This window comes from Artemia sp. Qi Xiang Cuo, chromosome 1, assembly GCF_049724085.1.
Source record: "Artemia sp. Qi Xiang Cuo chromosome 1, ASM4972408v1, whole genome shotgun sequence".
Taxonomy (NCBI): domain Eukaryota; kingdom Metazoa; phylum Arthropoda; class Branchiopoda; order Anostraca; family Artemiidae; genus Artemia; species Artemia sp. Qi Xiang Cuo.
The window spans coordinates 2,106,451-2,133,057 of NC_142794.1; the positions used below are offsets into that span (position 1 = coordinate 2,106,451).

At 34.6% G+C, this 26,607-nt stretch overlaps 1 protein-coding gene and 1 pseudogene across 1 annotated transcript in view; one reads left to right on the top strand and one right to left on the bottom strand.

Annotated features, from left to right (window-relative positions):
- LOC148955898 (CXXC motif containing zinc binding protein) overlaps positions 1-26,607 on the top strand; it is a 46,275-nt gene that overhangs the window by 576 nt on the left and 19,092 nt on the right. Inside the window, exon 2 of the mRNA XM_089098274.1 lies at positions 8,307-8,496. Coding sequence (XP_088954400.1) covers positions 8,307-8,496 — 190 coding nt within the window. The remainder of the gene's footprint in view (positions 1-8,306; positions 8,497-26,607) is intronic.
- LOC148955899 (uncharacterized) lies at positions 13,916-15,803 on the bottom strand (annotated as a pseudogene).

Here is a 26,607-nt window from a genome sequence, read left to right on the forward strand (position 1 = left end):
AGAAATTAAAAAAAGTCAGAGGTTAGTATTACAAAATGTGGATTTAAAAAGACTTATCTGTTCTCATTGAACAGATAAACCAAATTTAAAACAGAAATTAAAAAAAGTCAGAGGTTAGTATTACAAAATGTGGATTTAAAAAAGACTTATCTGTTCTCATTAAACAGATAAACAAAATTTAAAACTGAATCAAAAAAAAGTAAGAGTTGAGTATTCCAAAATTTTGATTTATAAAAAACTTATGTGTTCTAATTGGAACAGATAAACAAAATTTGAAACAGAATTTAAAAAAACTCAGAGGTTAGTATACCAAAATTTGGATTCATAAAAGACTTATGTGTTCTCCTTGAACAGATAAACCAAATTTAAAACAGAAATTTAAAAAAGTCAGAGGTTAGTATTACAAAATGTGTATTTAAAAAGACTTATCTGTTCTCATAGAACAGATAAACCAAATTTGAAACAGAATTTAAAAAAACTCAGATGTTAGTAATCCAAAATGTGGATTTATAAAAAACTTAAGTGTTCTCCTTGGAACAGATAAACCAAATTTGAAAATGAATTTAAAAAAACTCAGAGGTTAGTATTCCAAAATTTGGATTCATAAAAGACTTATCTGTTCTCCTTGGAACAGATAAACCAAATTTAAAACAGAAATTTAAAAAAGTCAGAGGTTAGTATTACAAAATGTGGATTTAAAAAAGACTTATCTGTTCTCATTGAACAGATAAACCAAATTTAAAACAGAAATTAAAAAAAGTCAGAGGTTAGTATTACAAAATGTGGATTTAAAAAAGACTTATCTGTTCTCATTGAACAGATAAACCAAATTAAAACAGAAATTAAAAGTCAGAGGTTAGTATCAAAATGTGGATTTAAAAAGACTTATCTGTTCTCATTGAACAGATAAACCAAATTTAAAACAGAAATTTAAAAAAGTCAGAGGTTAGTATTACAAAATGTGGATTTAAAAAGACTTATCTGTTCTCATTGAACAGATAAACCAAATTTAAAACAGAAATTAAAAAAAGTCAGAGGTTAGTATTACAAAATTTTGATTCATAAAAAACTTATGTGTTCTCCTTGGAACAGATAAACCAAATTTGAAACAGAATTTAAAAAAACTCAGAGGTTAGTATTCCAAAATTTGGATTCATAAAAGACTTATCTGTTCTCCTTGAACAGATAAACCAAATTTAAAACAGAAATTAAAAAAAGTCAGAGGTTAGTATTACAAAATGTGGATTTAAAAAAGACTTATCTGTTCTCATTGAACAGATAAACCAAATTTAAAACAGAAATTAAAAAAAGTCAGAGGTTAGTATTACAAAATGTGGATTTAAAAAAGACTTATCTGTTCTCATTGGAACAGATAAACCAAATTTAAAACAGAAATTAAAAAAAGTCAGAGGTTAGTATTACAAAATGTGGATTTAAAAAAAACTTATGTGTTCTCCTTGAACAGATAAACCAAATTTGAAACAGAAATTAAAAAAAGTCAGAGGTTAGTATTACAAAATGTGGATTTAAAAAGACTTATCTGTTCTCATTGAACAGATAAACCAAATTTAAAACAGAAATTAAAAAAAAGTCAGAGGTTAGTATTCCAAACTTTGGATTCATAAAAGACTTATCTGTTCTCATTGGAACAGATAAACCAAATTTAAAACAGAAATTAAAAAAAGTCAGAGGTTAGTATTACAAAATTTGGATTTAAAAAAGACTTATCTGTTCTTAAATTAGGTTTAGTATTCCAAACTTTTGATTCATAAAAGAATAAAGTGGTCTCCATGGAACATATAAAAAAAAAATGAAACTTAATTAAAAAAAAGTCAGCTGATATTATTCCAAATTTATGATTTAAAAAAGAATTAAGTGTTAAACATGGAACATATATAAAAAAAATGATAAAGACATATAATAATCTCAGTGTTTAGTATACCAACATTTGTATTCATAAAAGACTTATAAATTTATAAAGATACATTATTTTGAAAAAGTAATATTATTTCCAAAATATAATGTAAAGTTTTGCAAGTTTTTGATGTTGTTTTGTCTTTCAAAAAGTGCACCCTCGAAGCGGTGTGCTAAAAAATGTAGCAAATTAGCAAATATATTACTTCTCATACCCACAGAAGCTACTTCAAAATGACAAGAAACCATGCAAGATGATGCATTCCTCACCTGTTTCTGGCTGTGTGAAGTAATATAACCTGAGCATGGCTTAGCAAAGTTCATTTCTCTCACTTGCTTCATGATTCCCATTTACCACATGTGTATTGCACAAAATGTAATATCAGTTAAGTTGCATCTGATGTTCATTACAGAGTGGCTAACAGACCCCCTACTAGCAAACATCCTAGGGTTCATGTTATTTTTCTCCCCCAAATTCCTATCATGTAATTTCACATTATTACATATCCCATTATATAATATCATATATTCCATCCGGGAGATTGCCTCTTTTCCCATATTTTATTTTGTGAATTTGATCCGTCTCTCTTCTGAAGAATATTTCTTAGGCAACATATGGTGTATATATGCAAAATGTTTTTGCTGGATTATGCAACCCCTCCTCCTTAGCAAAGATAAGATCTCTGTGGGTTACTATTGGTTTAAATACAGTTTAGCTCAGCCTCTTAGTCTTAGTCAGTTATGCTTGTTTACTTTTGTTATATCTTAAATACTCTTATATATGGCGTAGTATTATAACTTTCTATAAACCATAGGCTCTAACTGCAAAAGCCTGAAATTTCGGAGAGGATATTAGGAATAGGATAAACTCTGGTTTTGACTAGGGATAGAAAAAAGTTGGGGAGAGGTGTAGGGTATTATGGCCCAAAGTCTGATATCTGTGCATATAGCTGTTTGACAGATGTACAATAGTAACCAACTAATATATCAGCTGTGATTTGACGCGAGATAACTTGCTCACTTTTTTGCAGTTTGCTATGGGCCTATTTTATGTCTCTTAATGTCTGTTCGGAATTTATTTAATTTTGATGTGCTTTGAGGGTTTGTCAATAAAGTTATCTGTTTATCTATCTATTTCAAAAGGGTGTAAAATCTTCTGTTTTTTTACTGGCCCTGGTTTTCTGTTCATCAGTTAACTTTGAATCCTCCAAAATTTATGAGTTTTCTTTAATAATATAGATCAAGAGTGCCGGTAGGGAGAGGCCCTTCAATTTACAAGTTGAAAATCATTGCATGACTCAGATTTCAGCAAGTTTTTTACTTTGTGGGAACCTCCATCATAAATGTCAATATTATCCTTGGATTCGTAATAACCAAGATTACCATCTTTATAAAACAATTTCGTGGGAATCAGACACCTTTCGTGATATTTGTACCTAGTGTGTTTTTGTTTGAGACGATCATATTGCAATCTTTAACTTCAAGTTCTCCAGAAAATTATGAGTTTTTAAAACTCATAATCATTTTAACTCATAGTTTTGTTTTATTCAAAAGTTAAACTTTAATTATTTTCCTTTGATTTGTTGCTAATCCTCAATTTTCGAAATACCCCCCCCCAAAAAAATACCCCCCCCCCCCGTCGAAAATAAGGCTTTCCAAATTTGAGAATTTTATTTGAGTTTTATTTTTTAATTTCTGTAGGGGGATGGAATTTTGGTACTTGTGTATTATGCGGCACTCACTCAAGTTTACATTGTGTAAAATTCGAGAACACACCGGTTTTTTGTTAGTTTCTTCGTTAATTTAGAAATAAATTTGCGCTATAGATTTGCACATAAGAGGAGGGGGTAAGCATAGCGGTTCTGCATGCAAAATGTGTTTGGTACAATTATTCTGCATATTAGATAGATAGACAAATAAGTGTATTTTAAAGCCAAAACAGAAATTACAATAGATAGCCTAGACAAACTCAAAACGAGCAAAAAGTAAAAGGAGTATGGCTGACAACACCCATGTCTTCTTCAGACCAGAAAATAATTTGCACTTTGCTATAAAAAAAAAATATAACCGTACATTGTCAGTTTGATATACACATTCGGATATCTGTTCCCTATATTCTTAATACTTCTTTATTTGTTGAAGTACAAAAAATTAAAACATTTAAAATGCGTTTTGTTTTCAGTAAAGTACCAATTATTTTCTGGCCTTGAGGAGGTGTGGCGGTTGTCAGCCCTACTCATGCTAATTGTTGCTATTTTGATTTTGAATAGGTTATTTATTGTTATTTCTGTTCGTTTTGGGTTCAATTAATTTATTTATGGTGATTTATGGTAGTTTTACGCTTGAAAAATTATTTGAATTTATTTCTACTCATTTTTGGCTTAACGAGGCCATGGGCAGCGGCAAGGGGGGCAGGGGAGGGTCATGGCCCCCACCTGTAAATTTGAGACTATTTAGTAATTATATGGAAACCAAAGGAAAAAAGCAGAATAGGGAAAAACCATGGAAAAAATGTTTGCTATCCCATTGTTGGCTGCCAGCCAATAGATTTCAACCTACAATTAGAAAAAATATAAGTTTTAATTTGTAACTGAGTGGCCCTTAACAAGTTTTTCACAAATTTACTTTCAATATCATTTGGTTGGAGCAAAAACAAACCAACAAAAAACAAATTCTTCATAGTAATGAATGGTAAGTAAATAACGATCCTTGTCAATAACATAAACATAATAATATTATTTAATAATTGGAAAAACGGTCATTGAAAAAAAAAATACTTGGAAAAAAACACTTAAATAAAACATTGCATTTACTTTATACTGAGATTTTTTTATTTATTTTTTTTTTCTTTAGTTAACAAAATTTCCAGATAGGCTACTTCGATATTCTTCAGTAATTTTTAGTGGCTATATGCCTAAAAAGAATTGTTTTCTGATTTCAAACTGTCCAAATACTTTACCCCCCGGAAAATACTCCCCCCGTGGAAAAGAAGGTTTTCTAAATTTTAGAATTTTATTTGAGTTTTATTTTGGTAATTTCTGTATGGGGAAGGAGTTTTGTTACTTGTGTATTATGGGTTCAAATATTACGCTAAAGTTCAAATTTTGTTTGAATCACAAATCCCTCAATCACAAAGCCTGTTTAATTAGACTAGATAACTCTTTTGAAAGTACTAAAAAAAAAAATTAGCCTAAAGAGCGAGGTATTGACTAGGGGACGAACCCCCTCATATACTTGATAATTTCTGTTTCGTTTTAAGTTTTAATGTTACTCCTTACTTTCAGTTGAAAAAACTGTGTTTTTTTTATATTTAATTTCTGATCGTTTTTTAAATAATGCTGGGAAATCCGGCGCCCCCTTCATAGAAATGTCCCTTCCCCCAAGGAAAGATCCTCCCACGCAACCCCTCCTCCGACCACCCCCCCCCCGGGCAAAGTAGTATAAAACTAATTTACCGCCCCCCCCCCTTATATGCAAATATATAGCCCAAATTATATATTCCCCATATATTCTGTCACTTTTCTGTGTCTTGTCTCGCGATAAGCTGTAAAAAACTAACGAAGAAAACGGTTTTGTTCTTGAGTTTTACACATCGTAAACTTGAGCGACTTTCCCATAACACACAAGTACCAACATTCCTTCCCCCTACGGAAATTAAAAAGTAAAACTCAAATATAATTCTCAAATTTGGAAAGCCTTCTTTTCTATGGGGGGGGGGGGGGTATTTTCCCCGGGGGGTAAAGTATTTGAACAGTTTGAAGTCAGAAAATAATTCTTTCTAGGTATATGGCCACTAAAAAATTACAGAAGAATAGCGGTGTATCTCGAAATTTTGTCAACTAAAAAAAAAAAACAAAAAAAAAAATCCTAGTATGAAGTAAATGTAATGTTTCATTTAAGTGGTTTTTTTTGTCATAAATTAGAACTTGTATTTTTCCTTATTATTGGTCAAAATCGATTGGCAGGCAGCCAGCAATGGGGCAACAAACATTTTTTCCGTCTGATTTTCGAAAGAAGGGGGAAAAACCCATTGAAAGTTATAAAACCTTAATGAAAATACCACCATCAGATTCAGAGAACCAGATTCAGAGAAGCATATCAGAGAACCCTACTGTAGAGGTTTCAAGCTCCTATCTGCAAAAATGTGGATTTTTTTATTTTTTGCCAGAAGAAAGATCACGGATGCGTGTTTATTTTTCGTGTTTATTTATTTGTTTTTTTGTTTTTTGTTGTTTTTTCCCCCAGGGGTGATCGTATCGATCCAGTGGTCCTAGAATATCGTGGGAGGGCTCATTTGAACGAAAATTAAAAGTTCTAGTGCCTTTTTTAAGTGACCAAAAACGGAGGGCAACTAGGCCCCCTTCCACGTTCATTTTTTTCCCCAAAGGCTTCCGATCAAAATTTTGAAATAGCCATTGTGTTCAGCACGGTCGAAAATATAATACGAACTTTCTTGTGTTCTATTAACTACACTAATTACTAATAAGCAAATACATATTTAATATCACCATAAAAAGCTGATTCATTGACTGAATGATTTTAATAGTTAGGCTCTTATACTTTCGTTATTGACAAGGATCGTTATTTACTTACCATTCATTACTATGAAGAATTTGTTTTTTTATTTTGCTCCAACCAAATCATATAGAAAAAATTTTTGTGGAAAAGTTGTTAGGGGTCGCTCAGTCACAAATTAGAACTTATATTTTCCTTATTAAGGGTCAAAATCTATTGGCAGGCAGCCAACAATGGGGCAACAAACATTTTTTTCCGTGGATTTTCTCTATTCTGCTTTTTTTCCTTTGGTTTCCTTATAATTACTATATAGTCCCAAATTTCCAGGTGGGGGCCATGCCCCCCTGCCCTCCCTTGCCGGTGCCCATGGTCTCGTTAAGCCAAAAATGAGTAGAAATAAATTCAAATAAATTCCCAAGCATAAAACTACTCCAAATCGCAATAAAGAAATGAATTGAACCCAAAACAAAAACAAATAACCCTAGATAGTATATTCAAGATCAAAATTCAAACGATGAACATGAGTAGGGCTGACAACCCTCACACCTCCTCAAGATCAGAAATTAATTTGTACTTTACTGAAAACAAAATACATTTTAAATGTTTTCAACAAATAAAGAAGTATTAAGACAATAAGGAATAGATGTCACAATATATATATATATCAAACTGACAATATACGGTTATTATTATTTTTTTTTAAAGTAAAGTGCAAATTATTATCTGGTCTGAAGAAGACATTGGTGTTGTCAGCCATACTCCTTCTACTTTTTGCTCGTTTTGAGTTTGACTAGGCCATTTATTATAATTTCTGTTAGTTTTGGGTTTCATTTATTTGTTAATGGTTATTTGTGGTAGTTTTACACTTGGAAGATAAGAAAAGCAAACTCGTAGAATTTGACAACGCTTTTGTCCGTAAAAACTTAAACAATTTAGAATGTGTTGGTTCCCAAAGCCAACTATCTTTTCAAACGAAAGCCAAAACTTCTTAAACTTTTTGGTGCCATATGTTTTAGCTTAATTTTGATGATTGTTTGCCTAAGTTATTTTTCTTCTTCAATTTTTTTTTAATTCGGCGCCCGCTTCTGCCAAAAATTACAGAAAATCGTATGGAAGCCTTTTCAACACAAATGGATTTGTGTTTTTTTTCTAAGTTTTTAAGACACTTCTGGTGTGTAAATTCCTCTTTTTCCCGTTCCTTAGCACTTTTCAGCGAAACTAAAAAAAAAAAAATCAAATAAAAGTTTCAGATTGAGAAACCTCACTTTCCAAACGGGGGGAGGGTATTTTCCGCGATGGTATTTTCCAAGGAGGGAGTATTTTTTGTGGAGGGGGGGGGTATTTTTCGATGGGTTAAACACCCTCCCCCCCAATAACTATATTCATTTGTGTTATTTTACTGTGTTCATGGCCTTATGTTTGGCTTTAAAATACATTTATTTGTCTATCTATCTAAAATGCAGAATAATTGTGCCAAACACATTTTGCATGCAGAGCCGCTATGCTTACCTCCCCCCTCCCCAATGTGAAAATCTATAGCGCAAATGTATTTCTAAAGTAACGAAGAAACTAACAAAAAACCGGTGTGTTCCCGAATTTTACACAGCGTAAACTTGAGTGAGTGGCGCATAATACACAAGTACCAAAATTCCATCCCCTACGGAAAAAAAAAACTCAAATAAAATTCTCAATTTGGAAAGCCTTATTTTCCACGCGGGGTTATTTTGGTGGGGGAGGGGGTATTTTCCGTGGGGGGGTTTCCGGGAGGGGATATTCGCCTAGAACCGTTAATTATGATGGACTAAGTCAAATTAGTTTCTAGGAAAATGATTTAATGTTCAGATAATTATTTTTCTTTTATTAATTTCTTTTTCTAGATAATGACTTTTGAAAGACCCATATCAAATTGTATTTATTTTTATTTACAGTTCAAATGCCAGAGTTGTGGTGAAACATCTGAGAAGTGGCAGTATATTACGCAAGAAGAGTCAGTGCCACTTAAAGGGGGACGAGGATCAGCAAATTTGGTTATCAGATGCAAGCTTTGTGGCAGAGAAAATTCAGCCGGTAATTTTTGGTTTAGTAATCATACTTTTTTTCCCAAAGAGCTTAGGGGCCTTTTCTACTGACCAACTGAATTGTAATATTTTAATCTAGATGGTCAATTTGCCTTCTTGCTAATAATCCTGATTACGAAATTAATGTTCCATTGACAATTGGGATTTTGAGTTCATAAACTAAGTGTAAAATTTGACGAGTATGCTCGAAAAGAAGGTTGTAAATTTGGTTTGTTGATTTTGCCCATTTGTGGGTCGGTTTTATAAAGTCTGTTGTTCCACATGTTCCAAAACCGTAATCCTATTCTATAAGCTAGTTCTTTCAGCTTAATACTTTTCACTGTTCCTGAAGTATTTCAGACACGCCATTTTCACATTCTGGATACACATGATGTTTTTTTATTTAGTTCAACATTTTAATTGACATTTCTACAAAGTATTAACTTACGAACATTGTGCTGTCGTCTCTCCATCTCTAGATTTCTTAGCACTCAGCACATCATCTGGGTACTCTTCCTGAGATATTGCTGACATTCTTTATGACAGCTTAGATTCATATGATGTCTTTTGATTTAGCCCAACATCCCAGTTTTGTAAACTTCTTTGTACCGCTGATATTTCTCACTCTTTAAGGGTAATTGTCTTTATTGTTCCCGCTCAATTTTCGAAACTGGTCTTACAGATCTTGGTAACGCCACTGCTTGTATCTCGTCGATAGCAAACCCGGTATGAGACTATTGACAGAAACATAATTAGTCTTCGACAACTGGGTTCTTTTTTGTTAATCCAGTTTAACGCAGGAGAAAAAACAAAAGTAAAAGCACGTTAGATTCTATGAAGATCAAATTAGATGAGCAGGTTAGAATATGTAAAAGAAAATATAACCACTTCTGAACTAAAGATTGTATTTTTTTTGCATATGGAATTAATCTTGGTTGGGTCACTTTGGGAAAAAAGAGCATGGGAGGGGGCCAAGCTGCCCTCCAGTTTTTTGGTCACTTAAAAAGGGCACTAGAACTTTTAATTTCCGTTCAAATGAGCCCTCTTCCAATATTCTAGAACTACTGGATCGATATGGTCACCCCTGGGAAAATAAAAAAAACAAATTAACACGCATCCATGATCTTTCTTCTGACAAAAAATACAAATTCCACATTTTTTGCAGATAGGAGCTTGAAACCTCTATAGCAGGGTTCTCTGATACACTGAATCGGATGGTGTGATTTTCATTAGTTCTACGACTTTTAGGGGTTGTTTCCCTTTTTTCTAAAATAAGTAAAATTTTCTCAGACACGTAACTTTTGATATATATTTGAAATCAGCACAAAAATATGATTTTTCCGATGCATCTATTGGTATCAAAATTCTGTTTTTTAGAGTTTCGGTTACTATTGAGCCGGGTCGCTCCTTACTTACAGTTCGTTACCACGAACTGTCTGACAATGGGTAAAGTTCATAACTTCCAGCCCTTCCCCCGGGAACTGTGGGGGATTAAGTCATCCTAAAAGACATATTTATTAAATTTTCGACTATGCTAAACAAAATTGCTATCTCAAAATTTTGATTGGGTGACTTTGGGAAAAGAATTAGTGTCGGAGGGGGCCAAGTTGCCCTCCAATTTCTTTGGGTAACTTAAAAAGGACTCTAGAACTTTTAATATCCGTTCTAATCAGTCCTCTTACGATATTCTAGGACTACTGGATCGATACAATCACCCCTGGGAAAATAAAAAAAAAAAGAAAAAAAAACAAATAAACACTCATCCGTGATCTTTCTTCTGACAAAAATACAAAATTCCGCATTTTTGCAGATAGGAGCTTGAAACTTCCGCAACAGGGTTTTCTGATACTCTAAATCCGATGGTGTGATTTTCATTAAAGTTCTATGACTTTTGGTAGGTGTTTCCCTCTTTTTTTCGAAAATAAGGCAAATTTTCTCAGGCACGTAGCTTTTGATGAATATGAATATAACTAAACTTAATAAAACTTATATATTTGAAATCAGCATAAAAATTTGATTCTATTGATGTATCTATGGGCATCAAAATTCCGGTTTTTAGAGTTTTGGTTACTATTGAGCCGGGTCGCTCCTTACTTACAGTTCGTTACCACGAACTGTTTGATATCAAAAGAATCGGCTTATTATGCTGATTACAAATATAAAGTTTTATTAATCTTTGTGTTACCTACCAAAGGTTACAAGCCTGAGAAAAACTGCCTGATGTTTGAAAAGGAGGGAAAATATCCCCTAAAAGTCAAAGAATCCTATTGAAAACCACACCATAAGATTCAGCGTATTAAAGGATCCTACTGTAAAGGTTTCAAGCAGGGTGTTACCACTTCGAATAACCGTCATAAGCATCAAAAGTCATAATATCCAAAAGGAAAATCCGTCAGAACCACCAACCGTCACAACATCCAAAAAAATTTATAAGCTTATATAAGAGCAATAAGTATATAATAGTTTAGAAACAAATTTCGGCTATATATTTGCACATCAGGGGGTGAGGGTAAAGCATAGCATATATTAAATACTTAACCCAACCTAACCTAGGTATCTTTTCCCACTTAAACCCCCAAAAAGTATAGTTTTAAATTTTGGATGTTGTGACGGTTGGTGGTTCTGACGGATTATTTTGTCGATGTTATGATGGATTTTGTGGATGTTATGGCGTTGGATGTCCTGACGGTTGGATGTTATTACGCCTTTCCGTTTGAAACTCCTGTCTGAAAAAATGTGGAATTTCGTATTTTTTACCAGAAGAATGATCACAGGTGCCTGTTGTTTTTTTCCCCCAGGGGTGATCGTATCGACCCAGTGATTCTAGAATGTCGGGAGAGAGGTCACTCGAACAGAAATTAAAAGTTCTAGTGCCCTTTTTAAGTTACCAAGAAGATTGGAGAGCAACTAGACCCCTCCCACGCCCCTTTTTTTCTAAAACCGGCGATTCAATATTTGAGAGCGCCATTTTGTTCAGCATAGTTGAAAGGCCCAATAAATATCCTTTGCAGTTAACATAACCCCCGCAGCCCCTGGGGAAACGTCTAAGTTAAAAATTTTGCCCATTGTTTACGTATAGTATTTGTTACTGGGAAGTATGCATACATTTTTAGGATGGGGGAGGGGAGAATTTTCTGCTGGGATAACTTTCCAAGGGTAGAATTTTCCATGTGGAAGGAAGTTCGGGGGGGGGGTGAACTATAAAGGGGAAATTTTATCATGGGGGACTTTCCCGTAAATCATGTACGAAATTATTTTCATATGTCTTGTTTTAGCTTTACCGACTCAATTTTACCCACGGAGATGTTGAGGGTAATTGTCCTGGTTAAATTTTCACCGAGATTTAATTGTCTATAGGATATTTTCGTGGGGAGGGGATTTTTCCGTGTAGATTTAGTAGATTTTCTGGCATTATTTAAAAAATGATCAGAAATTAAGTAAAAAAAATAAATATTCATTTATATATTTGTTTATGCATGTATGTATTTGTAAATTTTTCCCCCACAACGGCTCCATATTTTGTTTTAAAATTGGCACCCTGTGATATTTTGCCTGAAAAAAAAAACCCCATCTAGATGGGTCACAAGTTTGAGAAATTTTTTAAGAGGCCTAATTTCAAAAAAGAATTCATATGAGTAACGTCATATATATGAACATATTTCAAAAGCACAAATACGTCATTTCCGCGTCAGGAGCTATTCTTTCATTTTTAGTATCTATGGCGCATGTAAAAATACACAAAAACATGGCTAAGTATAAAATATCAAATGTAATGATTCTATTTACAAAAGATATTTCCAGCAGTTTGATAATATCTCAATTGACTAATTAAATATCTTAAGCTGAACCGGCAAGCAATGAAAAAAAATAAACAAACATAAAAATCTCTAAAAAAAAACAAACAAACGAGACTGTGGCCAGTGGCGAGAAAAGAAAAACAAAAGAAACAAAACAACGTGGATATTTCGCCTGTATACTAAAAATGAAAAAACGTGACCTTAAAAAACGTAAATCCGCAATCGGTGAAAATGAACATTCTAGACCATCAAATGTGACATGACTAATCCAAGCAGCTAAGGCAAAGGGTATTGAAAAAAAATATGTGATGTATTGACAAAGAAAATGAATAAAAAAAATATGTCTTTAGAATGCTGGCAAAAAAGTCAATTATGAGTCTAAAACGAAATTGAAGAAAAAAGAAATACGCGTTAATAGTTAAACGGCAGCGAAAATTACGAATCAAAAACGGAACTGAAATATAAAGAAATGCGTGGTTAAAAGATAAGCAGCAGTGGAAATTGCAACGAGTCAAAAACGAAAGTGATGCGGTCACTGAAAAAAAATTCTAAAGTAATGATGAACGAAATTGAAGAACAAAGACATATGAGGTTAAAAGATAAGCGGCAGCAAGACTTACAGCGAGGGAAAAAAGTGAAGTACAAAAAATGCGGTTACAAGACACACTACAATGGAAATCAGGAAGAATCAAAAATTAAAGTGAAGAACAAAGAAATATGTGGCTAAAAGATATGTAACAGTGGAGATATTGGAAGAAATATTGCGAGACACAAAAAACTATGCCAAAGGTTACATGTCCAGGATAATGTAAATCAGCCTGCTGCTTCACTGGAGCAACAGCCTTGGATACGAGACAAGTGACAATGAAAATCGATATATATAAAAGCCTGTCTATCACATCACAAATAAATAATTGTGAAACACATGCAAAAAGTCAAGGATGATGTAAATCAACCTCCTGCTTCACTGTAGCAACAGCATCGGATATGAGACAAGTGACGATGAAAATGGTGGAAAGAAAAAGATGGAATATCGCGTGGCTTTCCACTCTCTGAAATCATGTACACCAGGCAGTGCTTACCAAGCGTGGTGGGAGTGTGCAAAGAACCGCGGACCTGTGAGAGCTATACCAAGAGTGTTGGAACTATGCCAAGCACGGTGGATATGGGACAAGCCTGGTAAAAAGACGAGACTTTGATCATCACAGCTAGCTGGAAATGCACATTACACACTTACTAATTAAAATTAAAGAGCCGTAATAATCACATCACTGTCACATCACATCAAAATGCATCACATAAAATACATCAAACACAAAGATTCATTTATTCCAAATCAGACCAAAATATTTCTTCAAAACCGCTGTTTTCATGCGCTGAATGACTGGTGGATTCTTCGTTGTCTCCCGATTCCTTCTGTGACGAGCTTGAGACGAGCTTGGCTCTCTGGTGTTCATATCCTCTGAGACCATAGGCTCTCTGATTTCCATATTCCTTACCAACCTCGAGTCTAAAATTTCAGGTAGTAAGGATTCATTCCAGAAAGCTTCAAGCTTTGGAAATACTTTCGCCCAGTATTCTTTTGACCGGTGAACTGTAATTATTTCCAGTCATCAATGGAGTTAAAAACTATTAAGTGGCATCTATTTCTATCTAGTATCTCGAGTTGGCCTTGTATCTGGGAAAAATACCTATGATTTTTTTTTTACTGAAGACCTTCACTGGATAATTCAATAAAAAATCCTTTGACTAGATTTTTGGACTGAGCAGCATCAAAAATGGTTTTGAATTCCGGTATATTATGTACGGTTTTTATCTCTATAGGTGTGTCATCAGAGAGCTATCCATCTACAGATGCACCAAGATATTGATGCTGTGGATGCACACTAAGTCCTATTTCATCTCCCTTTATGACATTTAAGTTGAATTTCTTTTCATACGCTTCTAGAACAACTACTTCTAAATCCAAACCCTTTTTCATAAGGGCAGAGCAGAATCTAGGTCCCAAATTTCGAATTTGCTTAACAATTGGGGCAACTCTAGTGCTATTTTTCTAGTTGCAATTCTATGAAAATAACTGCTCGTTATTCTCCTAGATCTCTCTTCAACCCAGTTCTCATTTTTTGATTGCCCCTTGGTATTATAAAACAAACGGCTAATGCTAGCACTATCCAATTTTAAATGTTGCTTAGTATATTTTTGTCTGGCTGAGCTTATTTCATCAGAAGTCATATCTGGCTTATTGCAGTTTGGTCCATATTCCCGATCACCGAAGTTGTTATTTCTGTTTTTTAACTTAGCAAAATGTTTTCCTCCAAGAGAACCATAATAACTTGTCAAATTACTTTTAGATCTTAAGCGATGTTCTGCTGTTTTTTTTTGCAATACTTTTTCGTCAAGCAAGAAGAACTGGACCTAAAAATATTTTTTCAAGCTAGTTGATGGCATTTCGGACCTGAATTATAAGTAAGGCTGGCTCCATTTACTTTTGCTTGGTATGAACCTCCCTTAGACCGGCTTATTTGCTTTCCCCCGATGAACTTTGCAACAACTGACAGCTTTCAGCTAAGTTTGTAGTTGCGTCATTTCGGAGCTGCTCTGATTTTCGACACACAACCTCTACCCCTGTCATAACATCCTCAAACACGTGAATGGGCAAAGTATTCCACCGACTTTCTATTTTACCATTAATGAATCTAGGGCAACCGGAATCGCATTTTGTGTGGTTTCCAAAAACATTGTACGGACCTCTTTTTAACAGGTTCTTCAATTCTTCCGCTGTTCCCTTATTTTCAGAATTTATTTTGATCGAACCCCTTAAATTTTTGGTCAATTGTTGGATAATTCCTCTGGGAAGAAATTTGGTGTACAAACCTTTCTTATTTTTGCACAAGTTATATAGATGCGTTGTATAGTTCTTTGTGACGTGATTGGCACATTCATCTTTCCGTATGTTTGAACTGTAAGAGACACACTGTTTTAGCTTATAAAAAACACTTGAATCACCGTCACCAATAAACTCTAAAAACTGTAATCCATGCATCTCTTCACTGGAACGAAAGCCTTCAACTAGAATGTCTGTTTCCATACTCTTCGAATTTCCGTTATAGTTCAGAAAGCAGAAATGGTCTTTAGGACTTACTTTAGAGTTTGCAGAAGAAAAACACATATAAAAGTATATATTTTTTATGCCAACATATAACAGTTTTTTCGTAAATGCATCTATGATAACCGCAACACATCCTTTTGCTGAATAATCATGCCCTTTGCTACGCTTATTCCACCCTCCATCACATATCACTTTTGTCCAGTATGAGTCCTCTTTATACCTATCTTCATGAATGGCTAATTGTAAGGCCTCTCGTCCATTTTCTCGCAAAATTTCCGACAAACTATTCATCCAAGCACTACCCAGCTGTCTTTCAATACGGGAATAAACTATCTGCGACATTGACTTCACTCCAAGCACTCCGAAGAGTTCACACAGTGTAGAATATCCACCTCCAGTGCCCATGGCTCCCCAAACGGCCTTCAAATTCAAGCAACCATTTTAAAATTGAGTCTTTTTTTGAGAAAGTAACCTGTTTACTTTCTGTAGTAAAGCTTGAAAGATATTCTTTTACACTTGTTACTGGACATTCTGGTTCATTTTTAATCCTCTTTTCCCAGTTACACTTTTTACATTTAACTTTCAGTTCAGTTTGCAGGCCTTTCTTTTCTAATTGTTTTATTATCAAATTTTCATATGATAGTCTACAACTGATCTTGTGTGTGAATACAGAAGCTACTTCACTGAGGAAATGTCTTCGATTTACAATGCAATTTCCATCTGAAATTCCAGATAAGTCAATATCGGTAAATGTTGCTGATCCATCGATACCAGAAGAACCTCCACCGCTTCCCAAATTCTGTGCTTCGTTTAGTTTAGGATTTACTGAAAGTTCTTCTGTAATTTCAGATGAGGTTGAAAAATCATCTTTTGTTCTCCAAGCTGTACCTTCCTAAAAATAAAAAATTAAACATAAAAAGGAATGCTGGTTGATAAACCCATCATTCACAACATATATACACATAAGGGCAGTAATTATTGATGTTTTGGAAACATTACTACTACTAACAACTCACCGCAGCACCAAGTCACCTGAGGCCAACACAGCTACACACGCTCCCAATCCATCTTATTCTATTCAAAGCCCCCTTTTTACACCCTCCTTGGAAGTTCCCATTTCCCTTGAATCTTTCTTTATGACATCATTCCACTCCAACCACAGACGACCTGCTTTCCGTTTAGCCCTAGGTGGTTGGCCGAAAAAAAAAAATCTTCAGCAGTCTGTCATCTCTCATCCGCAGAACGTGCCCTAACCATCTCAAACTTTCTCTCATTATAGTCTTAGAAAGTGGGATTTGACCACACTGGGACAACTCCGGATTGACTACTCCCTCTTAATTTATTAACATGTCAATACAACATTTTATTATCATGCCGTCTAGCTGCATCTTCCAGGTCCTCGGCAATTTTATCCAAGGTCTCCACTTCACACCTCCTGAGTTCATATTTAATGCTTTCTCCACTTTCATTATATTTTTTATTTTCATATTATCCATTGGAAGTGCTCTGTTTTATACAGCTCATAAGGATAGACATAACTTTACAGATCTCAGGAATAGCTCAGGGATAGATTTTTGTTTGTTCTGTTTAGAAACTACTATAAAAAAAAAGCCGAAGTAAAGCTTATTGCATATCATTATATACCAGAACTCCAGTGTCAAGGCCCTGGGATGTCTTCTTCATAGCTTCACAAGTCTGATAGCTGGAAACCAGGGGCTAGAAAGGCCCCCTACTCCCCTTCCTCGCCCAAAAAACAAAGCTAAAAAACTTTCAAGCAAGTTTGCTTCCTCTATTGGATATCCTGGAGGCAAGTAGTTAATCTTCCTCCAAATCATAAAACATCCTTTCACCTGAAACATAAATTTTTATTGTTTGTGTAGAGCTGGTAAGATTTTTCTGCATCCTCCTCCATAAAATTACATTGTACGTGCCTGGGAAGCCTAATGTGAATTTGTCTCCTAACCATTGTACATATAAAAAAAATGTTTTTTTCCATAAATTTTAGATTGAAGGGGATGTAAACCCAGAACCCATCGGAAGCAATTTTAAAAGCTTCTGGACTGGATGGAATGAACCTAGTATATGTAATATTTACTTACCGGTATTTTAAATTCAGCCACCTTCTGTTTTTGTGGTTTTCTTCCTCGTGGCTCAAAGGTCTTTTTGACAGTCTCTATCCCAAAGTCATAATGATATACCGAACACAGTCCAATCAAAATTGCGGGCTTTCTTCCTATTGGCTGACGAAATAACGCTACCAAGCGGGAAACAGTGGGAAAATAAAGTAAAAATCGAGCGAATTTTTTTATTTTTATTTTTTTGCTTTTATATTTAGTTTGTGATAGACATCAAACACATTCTGTAATCATTATAGATTGTAAAATCTGCATACTGTCCAAAATTCTAGCCTTTTGAGCAGATTTCCTGCCTTATAGCAAGAAAATAATGAAAACTAAAAATAATTTTTTGCACCAAAAAAAAAAAATTAATAATTCTGTAACCAACATTTTTTTTTAAATACCAGTAGAATCAACTGCAAAAATATCTACGTTCATTTCCCATCTACTAAATTGTTATTCAACAAACTAAAATAACTTGTTTTCTTTTTTTCGAAAAAAGATAACAAATATATAGAAAAAGTGAAACCAACATTATTTTACTTTCTAACTCGGGAGTCGTCAAAAAAAAAAAAAAATCAGCGCAAAATCACTTATATCGCAGCAGTTATTCCCGATTTCCTAGCATAGGGAAAATAGCATTAGCCACTAATAAAGACGATTAGCCTTAACGAGGTGGTAGAAATAGCTAAGATTAAATGGATATCTTTAACTGTAAATCCGAAATTCCTCTTTTTTTTACTACGGATATCTATAGAGAATTTCTGTAGACATCCTCTATAAAATCTCTATAGAAGATATAGACAATCTATATATCATCTATATATAGGCTAATAGGATATAGAGGGTCTCCAACTTACTATTGAGGTCTCAGATAAAGATTTGATAATTCGGAAAGCTGAATCCGAATTATCATTGGTACTGAGAACAGTATTGACACCGAAGAGCAGCATCGTATATTAAGGGATCTCCATGTCTTTTTATTGTGACGCAACACATCTCGTGCTATTAAAAAAAAAATTGAAATTGAATAGGCGCTGATAAGGTGGTCATCATAACTATCTTTAACTGTTCAGTTAAACGACAGGAAGTTATAATACGAATAACAATATCAAGTTTATTATATGCTAAGCGAGGCCATACAACGAAAGCATTCATTAATACACAGCACAAAGTAAATAACATTAAAAGTAATTTTCAGAAACAGAAATAGGTGGCAGCTTTGGCTGATATTTATGAAAATGTACATTTGACTTCTCTTGTGGACAGAATATGAGCATAATAATTTTACAATTGTTACTTGTATCTTGCAAGTTTTTTTTGGGGTGGTATGTTGAATATTTGTGTAAAGTGTCTGATAATTTTGAATAAATGAGTCCCTTCTCTTTTAAGTTTTCTGTTTTCCAATTCTGAAAAAGTATCTTGCTTTAGTTTACTTATCTGGTATATTAATTAAGGATAGGACCTTCGCTAGAGCGTTTCTATCAGCTAAATAAATATACATATGTATTGCATAACTGGTTGCTTAAAACCTTTCAGTTATATTTTTCGCTTAGAATTGTTACTTGTTACTGTTTAAACGTTTCCTCTGTGTTATAAAATTTGATTCAAAAGCTGTTCAAGTCCATTCTTTTTTCAAACTCTGTACTGATGAGTGTGGGAACTTATATAGTGGTAAGTAGCGCAGGTGTTTAAAAGACGAATCACCAACGCCACCTAGCGTTTAGAGGTCCTTTCCCTTTTTATGGCTATACTAAATTGCTGCATAGCCTACATGTTCTTTCAGGTACTCTGAATTCTAAGGAAGGGTAAAATTAGATGAATTCCTCTACAGGTTGGCCTACCAAATTGAAGTCAACCAGCTTGATTCGTCCGCCAATACTTTTCAGTGTTTGCCTAGACCAACTTTGTGAAGACCTGATTATAGCTTTGGGTGATGATGAACTGAATTAAAATTTTTCAATCTCATTATCGACAAATTTGAATCAAACACCAATATTGGTTTAATTTGGATTTTTACTACTACAGTCATAAAAAACAAGAAAACGCTTGTAAGGTCAAGTTCAATGTAAAAATTAAAGTTACTAGTTTAGAAAAAGTAGCATTTGAACTTTTTTTCACCAAATCAATTTCCGGGACCTAAAATTTGCGGTCCCGTGAGGCTAGAAAATAGCCTGTCGGATAGAACACTTTTAATTTGCATGCATAGAAGTTTCATTGGCATTGGAAGAGTACTTTTTAAGAGCTTTTGGTTCCTTATATCCCACACCTTTCATGGATATTGAAACCTTTCTATGGCAGGTTCCATTATGTATGCCTTGAGGGCTATAGTTGAATTGGCTAAATAGAAGGATCTGTTAATAAACGTTAGAAAGAATTTAAACTTAACAAAAACGTGACGTATTGTTCTCCTGTTCGCAACGTAGCATGTGTCTTGCAGTGCCTTCGGCCGACGTCAAGTTGTTCATGCAGTGCTTTTTTTAAGATCTTTCAAGAGGAAGAACAATTAAAATTGACCGACTTTTCCCGAAGACACTTGCGTATGAACTTCGAAGTAGACTTATTCGATTGTAAATTAGACGTTCTAGTGTCATTTTTGAGAGTCAAAAGTTATTGGAGGGCAACAAGCCACCACCCACGACGTTTTTTTCCCAAACACCTCCGATCAAAAGTTTGAGATAGTAATTTTGTTTAAAAGTCAAATAACCAGGCCTCCAAGTTTTAACCCCCCCCCCTCTTCGAGTCCCCAGGCCAAGGGCTATAAGCTATGAAAGTTGCCTATCCTTCCGGATCCTTTTTTACTGTTGTCAGGGAGGGGCCAGATGCCCTAAGGGTGCATTTTAATGCCAAAACATCCTACCTCTCATTGAGCCTTCCTATAAATACAAAATTAATTTTAAGGAAAGGAAGGGTGGAGGTAGAAATTGATATTGAATCCCACTTTTTTTCTGGGAATATTTCTGGTCTAAGGTGCTATTATTAAAGTAAAGAGTAACATTACACCCCAGCATTAGTAGAATTTATTCTCTATAGGGGGGGGGGCTGAAACTTCCTCATCCCCAACCTCCCCCTCGTGGTTGTAGAAACTTCAGATAATGTTTATTCAATTGGAAATTGAGAGTTCTAGTCCTTTAAATAAGTCGAAAATGATTGGAGACCAACCAGTTCCTGTCCTAAAACTATTTTTGATATATGTTCCTTTTGGTGCAAATCTCTAACTAAAAACTAAACCAATTGGTGCAAATTTCTTGGTGTGAGGGCGGGGATGGTAAATCTGTCTTTTATGCAACTTGATTACCGAACTTTTCGACGATTATCAACAAACCTTTTCTTCCCACCCTGTTCAAAGGCAACACTCTGAAACATACTAAAAATTATTGCCAGAAACAAAGATCGTATTCCAGTGGACTTGGACAAGATCTTTGTACAACATTTCCCATAATTTCTGTATAATTAACCAGGATGCTTCTTAGATTGGGTGGCTCCCTAATCAAAATTAACTTTTTTGCCCTTCGCCTCTTCCTTCTTAAAAATTGTGCAAATGTGTGAAACAGTCACCTTTGAAAATATCTTGAACGTGGTATCCACCAATGATGGCACCCAGGGAGCTTGTCTGGGTTGTTTTCCTTTGAACGAGGGACATCAATTGCGGGAGGGTTTCTTACCCCCTCCATATTTTTAAAATTATTTTTTATCATTTATTAAAATTGCATTTTTCCAATTTCACTAAAATAATTGAAAAAGACAAAAACAATTGTCCCCTCCCTCTAAATATTGAAAATACATTTACAGTACTTCAATAATATACAGTACTACAATAATATACAGAAAATACAGCACTTCATTAAGAGAAAATGTTATAATCCTTGGCCCCTCCCAGTTCTTGTAGATTGGCATCTCTGCATTTTAACCCAAGCATTTGTTCTCAAGATTCCTCCATCATTTCTAATCGATACAGAAGTTAGCTACTGTATAGGGTCCATCTAATTCAACACCGCGAAAAATGTGCATGCTTTGGTCGAGTTTTAGAAAATTCCTTTGTTTTTATCCGATAGCTACTATAGCACACACTAAGAAGCAAGGAATGATTTTTTTTTTATTAACATTTATTTACAACTACATTTGAAGTTCAGCTGCAATGACTTGGAATTTTATTATCTCTACGCTGACTTCCCAAAGGCTTTTGACAACGTGTCTCAACCACAGTATCACCAATTATGAAAATGTAGGGGGAGGAGCGCAAGGATTATCTTTCATTGTTTTTAAAAATGAAGTTAAAAAGAGTCTTTTTGAAAATCTAAGTGGAGGATCAGTGAAAACACCGGAAAGGGTATTTGGGGCCCTTTGCTATTTCACTGAGTGATTGACTTCTATTATTTTGTTGGTGTCTGGCTGATTCCTCCCCTGTCAATATCTGCCTTCCCCCCCCCCCCCAGAAAAGTTTCCCCAGGAAATTGGTTCCTTTCAGGAAATTCACTCAGGAGACAAACAGCCCCTGGAAAATTCACCATATGATTTAAATTGGGCCATCATAGGGAAAGTAAGACAAGTAAAACAAAAAAAAGAAGGGATTTTTTAATATTCTACCTGCTTTCCAAATATTGGCAGAATATTTTATAGCATTTGTTTGTTTTTTTGGTTCTTTTGACTCCTTGTTTCGTGTTCTTGGAGGTTGAGTTAACATAGTAGGATACGATTAAATTTAAAGAACTTGGAAATTTGAAACTAGTGGCAACTGCGGAAATGGGCAGGGGCGTAGCTCCAGCATTTTTATGGGGGGGTGGTCATGAGAGGGTGTCCATCCGGAGAGTCAAGGAACATAGGCTAAATAATAATTTTTTGTCCAAATTATTGGGGGGTAACTGCATCCCCCCCTCCGAAACAATGCCACTGGAAATGGGTGCCCTATGATAGAAGCGCACAGAGATACCAGCTGGGACTAAGAGGTATTAGGAATCAAGTAGCAGTATGCCTTTATTTTGCTTCATGACATCTGTTTAGAAATTAATCACTGATACAGTAGGTGGTGTTAAAGAATAGTTTTTAAAAGAACTAGTTTTTATGTCGTAGAAAGAAGATGAGACTTAAAAAAAAGACATAGAATCTAAATAATCGCTATTAAAATAACAATAGCACAGAATCTTCCAGAAAAAAGCAAAGGAGCAGTTTTGTTTTTTATTGGCTATTTTCTTTCCATGGACTTTGTCTGGCACCGTCATCTGTATTAGATGACTCTAGTTCACCCCTGGTGATTAGGAATGCATCCATTTAGTCTGCTTCAAAGGTTTTCCCGCCTGAAATACCTTTAGGTATTTCAGGCCTTAATTGAAATTTGAATTTCCCCAGGGAATTGACCGTGACGGGGGGTAATCCTACGCCTAGGGATTTTTTTCAGTTTAAATTACATGAAGTCTAACTCTGAGTCAGAACCAAGCAAATTTAAAATGAACCAAATTCTTTATTTTAGGTAAAAAAAAGCAAAAGTGTAAGAAATTTTAAAACTCTTTTTTAAGATTGAATTTTATGGGGGGGGGGGGCGTGACAGGGGGGATCCTCCACGGGGAAAAGTTTCCGGTGGGATTCTCCACGAGAAGAGGGTTTTCGGGAGGGATCAACCTAGAATCTATTTTGCTTTCTTTTCTCCAGCTTACTACAGTTTTGTTTTAATAAATAAAAAATGTTATAAAATATCATAATGCACAGGTCAATATAAACAAAACCTACTCTCTGCTTTATTGGCTCATTAAGAACTTGTAGGCTTCTTTCACTACTGTAAGCTTTCTCAACTCCTGCCTCTTTTTTCAGCTGAGTCATTTTCTCGTTTAATTTCCTTGGCCAATCTGTATTTGCTTCCCAATTTTTCGATTCTGTAATGGCCTTTCTTTCAATTTCTGGTGGCAAACTTCTCGATCGTTTTTGTTCTAAATTTTCGGCGTTTGTACTCCTTTTTCGTTCATTTTTTCTCATCTTTCTTTTTGTCTCAACAGTAATACTAAAACAAAATATAAAACCAGGAGGGAATCCATTGTTAGATTCCATTGTTTCGTCCTGTCTCACTGTTTGGAAGTAACTGACATACTTAAATTTGTAGCCGAACTCTCTTGTCCTTTAATGAATATGTAATTGAGGATGAAAAACGACTACTGATTAATATCAGTGATAAACTAATGATTAGGCTATTTCGCTTTTTATGAATAATTCAGGTAATTAAGCATATACTGAATAAATTTTGAAATCGAAGTTCAATACATAAGAGCTTTCGTGCAATTGGAATAGGAAAAATTAATTAATGACCCGGTAAAATTAATTAATTAATTAATGACCCGGTAAAATTATGCGAGGATTAAAACGACCTGCAAATGACAAAATAATTTTGAGATTCCGTTGCAGATTACTGGTCCAAGGACTTATATTGGAGATACCGCAAGAGGAATATCAAACTAATAAACTGATTTATTCCCATTTATGCCATTAACATTCTAATAATTATCTGCCGTCTAGGAATTATTTGTAGAATCTGCTCAGGCTTTGATGGGGAAGTCGTGGAGACTAGAGTGACCCTGATACGCTCTTTTGTGAAGGGTTAGTCCTCACATAAACAGTTTTCCTTTCTTTAGGAGATTATGGAATTTCTTTAGGATTTTCTTTCTTTAGGAATAATTTAGGTACTCCCTCGTTTTCCTGTTTAATCTGTTAATCTGCCATGCTAAATTCTGAGGGAATATTTGGTGTTCTGACACTACAGGTTTTCTCTAAACACAGTTTTAGGATGTTAACCAATTGCAAATTAACAGTACGAAAACTTTAAGAAATTTGATAATCAGATATTTGGTGTTTTGACACGACATTTCTTTCAATCAAGCCATTTAAAGAAGACCTGTCGTGTCAGAACACCAAATATCTGATCAGCAAAATTAGAAGATTCGCAAATTGCTTGAAGTTCGCACATTGTTAATTTACAATTGGTTATTATCCTAGAAGTGTGGCATCATTTAAAGAAGGACTGTCGTGTCAAAACATTAAATCTTCAGTCCCCTTTCGAAAAATTAGCCTGCTTTTCGACTAGTTGTTACCCACTACGGTGAATAAAAGTTTTTTTCTATTTCAACGGCCCTTGTGTTTCAGCAGTCGTTTTTATAGAACTACGAGAAAAAGTCAAATTTAAAATAAAGAGTGAGATTTTGAGGGTGGGTTATCACCCTTCGTATACGAATTAATAGCTGTTTGTGTTAAGCTTTAATGGTACTCCTTTCCTTCAGTTGAAAAAAGTCTTTGAATCTTAATCAAAATCAAACCATCAGATTCAGCGTAACAGAAAACCCTACTGTATATGTTTCAAACTTCTATTTGCAAAAATGTAGAATTTTGTATTTTTTGCCAGAAGAAAGATCACAGATCACGGGCTCATTCGGACGGAAATTAAAATTTCCAGTGCCCTTTTAAGGTGACCAAAAAGATTGGAGGGCAACTTGGCCCCCTCCCACGTTCATTTTTTGCTGAAGTCACCCAATCAAAATTTTGAGATACCCATCTTGTTTAGCATAGTCGAAAGTATAAGAAATATATCTTTGAGGATGACTTAATCCCCCAGAGTTTCCGGGGGAAGGGATGCAAGATATGAACTTTGCCCATTGTTTACGTATAGTATTGGTTATTGGGAAGTATACAGACGTTTAGCGTCTGGGGGGGGGAGAGGATTACGTGGGCGTATCTTTCCACGGAGGAAGTTTTCTTAGTACTTTCAAAAGAGCTATCTATTCTAATTAAACAGCCTTTGTGATTCAGGGGTTTGTGATTCGAACAAAATTAGAACTTTAGCGTGAAGAGCGAGGTATTGACTAGGGGGTGAACCCCCTGATATACGTAATAACATATACGTAATAAAAAAAAAACAAGCCATACGGCTCAGTAGTAATTAAAACTTTAAAAAACGGAATTTTTATGTCAATAATCATATATCTAAAGAATGGGCTTATAATGCTGATTCAGTATTATAATGAAAAAAACTTCTCATTGTTCAAATTAAACGAAGATTTACGTATATTTATTACTAATAAAAACGTTCGTAAATAAAATTAAAAGTTCTAGTGCCCTTTTTAAGGAACCCAAAAAATTGGAGGGCTACTAGGCATCCTCCCCCGCCCCTTTTTTCTAAAATTCGTACGATCAAAATTTTCAGAAAGCCATTTATCCAAAACGAAGTAAAATTAATATGCAAATTTCGTTTTAATTATTCATATACGGTTCGCTTATTTCAAAACCTGCATTAATTCAAAAACGTTCAGAAATCAAATAAAATACCAGTTTTTTTAACTGGAAGTAAGGAGCGACATTAAAACTTAAAACGAACAGAAATTATTCCGCATATGAAGGGCGTTGCCTCCTCCTCAACACCTCACTCTTTACGCTAAAGTTTTTTAGTGCTTTTGAAGAAAAGCTTCTCATTGTTTCAATTAAACGAACATAATTTTTCAGAAGTTGTTCTTAAAGAATTGGGAGAAAATTTAAACTTTAGCGTAAAGAGCGATGTGTCGAGGAGGAGGCAACCCCCTTCATATACGGAATAATTTCTGTTCGTTTTAAGTTCTAATGTTGCTCCTTACTTTCTGTTAAAAAAAAACTTTTTTTTATTTAATTCATGCAAGATTTGGATAAAAACACATGTCTTGCTTATCCACAAAGTGAATAGTGTTAAGAATTAACTCACTCTGTAGACAAATAAGTGCAGAACGGGACAGCTAAAGATCTGTCACATTATTCGGTCTAATCTGTGTACAAATCACACAAACAAAATATAAATAATCTAGTGAATATTGGCGATCCGAGAAATGAACACGGTTACTGCTGACCGGGTTTGACTCTCACTTTCATCCAAGTGGCACTAGCAATGGCCTCGGGCATTGACGCGGCCAGTCAAAATGATGACTCTATTTCCAATAGAACAACAAAAAAGTGTCGCTGTATTATTAGGACTGCTGAAAGAAGTTTTCGGAAATGTAAAAAAAAGTCCCTGGCGGGAAGGACAATGTCAAAGAAATATGCGACCGGATCCTCGTTTTACATCAGAATGTTATAAAAGAGAACTCAGAACTACTTCG